Source organism: Mastomys coucha, chromosome X, assembly GCF_008632895.1.
Source record: "Mastomys coucha isolate ucsf_1 chromosome X, UCSF_Mcou_1, whole genome shotgun sequence".
Classification (NCBI taxonomy): domain Eukaryota; kingdom Metazoa; phylum Chordata; class Mammalia; order Rodentia; family Muridae; genus Mastomys; species Mastomys coucha.
The window spans coordinates 132,175,074-132,180,564 of NC_045030.1; the positions used below are offsets into that span (position 1 = coordinate 132,175,074).

General features: G+C 36.4%; 1 protein-coding gene across 1 annotated transcript in view; it reads left to right on the forward strand.

Moving 5' to 3' along the window:
- Nrk (Nik related kinase) overlaps window positions 1–5,491 on the forward strand; it is a 108,724-nt gene that overhangs the window by 93,354 nt on the left and 9,879 nt on the right. Inside the window, exons 25-30 of the mRNA XM_031376998.1 lie at window positions 737–837; window positions 2,310–2,453; window positions 2,681–2,830; window positions 3,740–3,756; window positions 4,603–4,607; window positions 5,201–5,233. Of these exons, the coding sequence (XP_031232858.1) occupies window positions 737–837; window positions 2,310–2,453; window positions 2,681–2,830; window positions 3,740–3,756; window positions 4,603–4,607; window positions 5,201–5,233 (450 nt within the window). The remainder of the gene's footprint in view (window positions 1–736; window positions 838–2,309; window positions 2,454–2,680; window positions 2,831–3,739; window positions 3,757–4,602; window positions 4,608–5,200; window positions 5,234–5,491) is intronic.

Here is a 5,491-nt window from a genome sequence, read left to right on the forward strand (position 1 = left end):
GAGAAATGACTTTGCCTAGTCATTGCCTTGATATGGAATAGTGTTGTGGGAATTTTCTACATCCCATCCCATATACTATACTCTTATTAGAGTCTCACAAAGTTGGACAGGCAGGCCTTGTCTTTGCAGCCCTGTCTTTCTTAAGACTCCCAAATAGTAGATAGAGTGTGAGTGTATAGGCAGACACTATGAAGGGCACTTTCACTTTCTCATGCCCAGAGATGCAGCTTAATTGATTTTTTTCTTGTACCACTTATATATAAATTTTGTCAAATGTAACAATACTTTGCCATATAGAAAGTTAAGATTTATCCCTGTTTTGTTTACTGCTTATCCATTTATAGCATAAGCTCTGACATTTAGGTCTTTGATTCCTATTGGCTTAATTTGTGTCTATGCTGTAAGGTAGTTTTCTCCTCTATTCTTTCACCTATAGTCACCATGTCTCAGCACCATGTGTTTAAGGCATTGTGGTTTTTTTCGTTTTTGTATTTTCTCTATTGAATGGTCTTGAAGCCACCGAGCTCATATGTGCTGAGTTTATTTTCTGAATGTCAAATGTATTCAGTTTATTTGCATTCCTATTGTTTTAAAAATATTTTATTTGTGTGACTATTCTACAAATAATGCAGCTTTTGCTCTTAAGGTCGTGTTATTTGTTTGTGATAATAAATATAACCACATGACTGTTCTTGTTAATTCTGAGGTATAACTTTTTTGTATATTGCCATTATAGTTCAACATGAAGAAACAACATATATTGCGGTTGCTGTGAAGTCATCAATTCATCTGTATGCATGGGCACCAAAATCCTTTGATGAAAGCACTGCCATTAAAGTAAGTGGCCATTTCTCTCACATCATGCTATTTTCCTCTTAAGAAGACATAAACAAAATAGTAGTTTGGAATATAAATGTGGAAATATATACCATTTGGCTACAGTTATTGCAATTTGAATATATCATGTCAATAATTATCATTTAACCCTTTTTTAGACAATCCACAGGCACCACAGCAAGGGAGAGTATGAGGGAATTCCCTAACCTTTCCCCTTACAGGACATTCCCACCAGCTCCTCACTCCCATTTCCTGTAGTCAACATGAAGATCTTCTCTTCTAGCGGTCCAAACACAGGTTTCAGGTGCCACCCCAATGACTTAAAGTGGGGAAAGTCTCTGTTCTCTCGTAGTGGGGGTGGAAGAGCAGAGGGAAGGTAAGAAGAGATGCAGCAATACTAAGGAGGCCACATCAGTAGGGGGGAAGACAAGAACTTAGTTCCAACTATCATTACAACAACAGATGTGCGGGGAAAGGGATTGGGGGGTCTATATTTCTTCCAGTGTGAAACATGCTTCTCTGAAGAAATATTCTGGGACATAGTGGATAGGCCTACCAGTGTTCTTGATACCTTTTGATAAAACTGAACTATATGGATCAGCTATGGAAACTAACCATCTAGTGGCCCAAACAAACTGCTGCTGATTTTGTTCACGTCCCATGAATTGAGGACTGTGGATAAATTACATACAATGCCCAGAATTCTGTTTAAATAGGATAGATTTCTATAAAACCCAAATAGCTTTTTAATCTTGCCTGTTGCAGGCATCAAGAATCAGTGGGACCATTTTGTTAAAAGGTTAGATCTCAGACCCAACCCCAGGCTGAGTTAGGGAGTCTGCAGTGGGGCCTGAGAATCTGATTTTAACAAATGGTCTCAATGATACTGAACTACTTGGTCTACATACAAATTTCACAGAGCGCTGATAGGAACATAACCTGATCAAGGTATTCATGAAATACATTTGTATGTTACATCGGGATCTATTTATATGTTCTAGCTTTTGAGCCCAAACATTACATGTATACATTGATCATGGTATAATGCATATGACTACTCCTAGTATCAATATTAGACTACTAGATTGACAGTCTACCATGGCAGATATAGCATCCCTTATCTGGTCTACCTAAATTGGGTCTTGGCTCAGCTGTCAACATTTGGATATGGATTAATTCTTGGGAGTCTGCTGACTTGTCAGCGCTACCTAGTATGGAACTGGAAAACAAAGAGAGAAGTACCACCAATACATTTAGCCTGTTCTGTCCCAGTCCTCCCTCCATCCTTAATGCCTGCTTTACGACCATGTTATTGTGAATCCTATGATGCTCGGTCCTTTCCATCATCTGATCTCAGCAATGAATCCTGTTTTGCCTTTTGTTTCCTTGGACTATCAACATTAGGAGTCTTAGAGTATAGTCTGTCTACCATAGATAGGTTAATGTGTATGGCCTTTTTCATTCCTTACCAAGTATGCATTGATCAATCAGCAGACTCCGAAGGAGACTACATGTCCTATGAAGCCTATATACGAATATTGGCAAAAATACAGGCAGCTGATCCAGCGAACCGGTTTAAGAGACCAGATGAGCTCCTTCATTTGCTGAAGCTCAAGGCAAGAATTTATGAACAGCTAACGAGAGAACAAGGCTATATGTGGTTCTGAGGGTCATAACAGTTTGATCATTGTAGGTTGTATGAAGCCCTAGGTTCAATCCCCAGGATCATAAAGAAGCCATCTGACTTTTATAAACTTGTAAATATGGCAAAAGAATAGGGAAAGTTTGCCTTAGTCAAAATGTCATTTTGGCCTTTGGGCCATATTTGCTTTTCTGTTTTCAGGTGTTTCCAACTCGTGGTCTTAAGCCAGTGACAGTTGACCTGGCTGTTGGTTCTGAGAAAACACTGAAGATTTTCTTCAGCTCAGCTAATGGATATCATATCATCGATGCCGAGTCCGAAGTTCTGTCTGATGTGACCTTGCCAAATAATGTAAGATAATACCTTCAGATCCCTAGAAGTTATTGTAAAACACTTAGAATTTTTCAGGTTATCAAAATTCTCAAAAGTTTAAAAGGTACATCTTACACTACAGCAGAGATCGAACAGGTAACCTGAGTGTGTCAGAAAGTGTTGACACATAAGGAAAATTCACTAGTGATTTGAGACTTCAGATATCTAACTGTGCTCGACAGACAAGGTATTATTTGGCCATAATGATTTTGTAACCTTTAAAATCCAGACTTCTATTGATTAACCAGATCTGATAATCTCAGGCACACATCACCATCTGGCCACTATCAACTGGAACTAATTGAGGTCTGCCTCCTTTTAATGGCTTTGTATTCTACATTCACTATCCATTCGTCTCTGTGCATTCATACTAATTGGCCCTAAGATGCTTTTCAGTTGGCCTTAGTATTTCTATGCCCTGTAATATACTAATACATTTTGTTAAGAAATCAATAACAGTATTACATAATTATATGTGCTCCCCTCTTTATTGTATTAGCTATAGATGATAGCAAATTACGTAAAAATTCATTTATTATATTCCAGAATTTCTGATGCAGAGATTCAGTATTTTTAAAGTAATGGCACAGTATTTTTAAATCATGAATGGTTGTACATAATTAATATAAAAATCTTGACCATAACATCATAGTCTACCAAATGCATCATACAAAATATTGATGGTGGAATTGATGGTTTTCCTGTTGAAATTTACATTTAAAAGGAACTCCTTTACTAGCAGTTCTTTGCTTCATCCTTTTTTGGTATTCAGCTTGTTGAACATTAAAATTTTGGCAGCTTATCACTATGTAAAATCCTTGAACAAAGAATTTATGGACTTTAAATCACCCCATTTGTGTGATATTTCGAACCTTTTTGGTAATATAGCCTGTGTCTCTAATAACGTAATTTTAAAGACTACAGAAAACAAGCATCAAACCATTGGTGAAGACATCTTTAAAGATGAAGCTAACAATCATTAGCTAATGATTTAGGATTTGCCTATATATACAGTTTACCCTGTTTGTACTGTGAAAATATTAAATACAACCTCAGCCAATCTCACAAAATAATTGTGATATAACTGCATTATTCTTCAGTTAAATTGCCTCTGGAGTTTCATCCCTCTTAGATTTATCAAAGCAGATAGCCTTTCCTCAGAAGCCAGTGCAATAACGAATATTTAAAACATTGGTTTAAGTTTACACTTATTGAAAAGCTGAACAGGCATGTTAGTGCACGCATGTAATCCTATAACTTTGGCAATATAGGCAGAAAGTGTGGGAGAATTACAGCCATTGTCGGCTTTTTAGCAAATTCAAAGCCAGACTGGCATACATGTTTCACTGGCTTGAAAAATAAAATCATTGACGAAAGTTAAATCTAAATAATAACCGGGGAAATCATTTGCTTTAGAAACAATCAGTTAATTAACTATAGAACCTAGACTAAGAGAAGATGTTACAAATCATTTTCTGACCTAATTAGGATACTTCATAGATATGCAAACATATTTTTAGACAAATCCCCTAGTGTCTTGACCCATTAAAATAGAAAGGACTCTATTCTAAAGGAGAGGAGGGTGTCATCTGGAAGAGAATGTCCTAAAAATACTATTCTCTCAGAAATGCTCGATTCCAAAGGCTCTGGTGGTGCTGGAGAGCTCCACATGCTGACAAGTATCCAGTTGCTTCAGAAATCATCTGAGAAAGCAACGGAGTTACCTCAGAGGCTCTCCGGATTTGCAGCAGGCCTGGTTTATTACAAACAGATTTTCTTGAGAAAACTGTATTTCTTGCATTTTCTTTCATTCTTTCTTATCTGTTTTCTGATTCAACTGCTCATGCAAGTACCCAGGGAACGCATTAAAATTGCGTTTCGCCTCTGGATTCCCATTTTAGTTTTGAGGATTGTTGTTGCTGAGACATGGCCTCAAGCACTTGGCCTGCGTACGCTGGCTTTGGCAAGTATAGCTTCTGCCCTTCCCTTCCCTGCCCCCCGTAACTTGCTAATTTGGAGAAACAGCAGAACACATTTCTTTTATTTCTCAGAGAAATACCATCAATGTTATAATATCTATGCTCTGAGCAGATTTTGTCCCATTTATGAATTTGGAAGTTTACAAATGCTTAGTTTTCTCTTAATATGTCCTTGTTCTACAACAAATACTTCTGAACTCTATATTGAGCCTATTTTAGCATGTGAATTGAATGAGAAAAATCTACATTTTATTGAGAAGGGGAAAATATAAAATAAAGCCATGAAGAATATTAAAGTTTGCTCCTTAAAATATTTAAGCTCAAGCTATTTGAGGTTTATTTTTCTTGTTTTCTTGAATTTGCCAATGAGCAAGAATTATGTATATGATTTATTGCTTGGGTCATACATACATTATGAAAATATTGCTTAATTTCTGAAATAAATCTGAAATTCAGGATTATATTATTTTTCCCATTATAATACATAATATTTGTCTGGCATTTCAAGAAATTTCTCTGTGTTAGAAATACATCTCTCTTTTTTTCCCAAATGATTATCCTAAGTAAGAGAGAGAGAGAGAGAGACAGAGAAAGAGAGAGAGAGATTAAAATTGATGACTTTGACCATAAAGGAAACAGACTCTTCTAAAAATGTTTAATT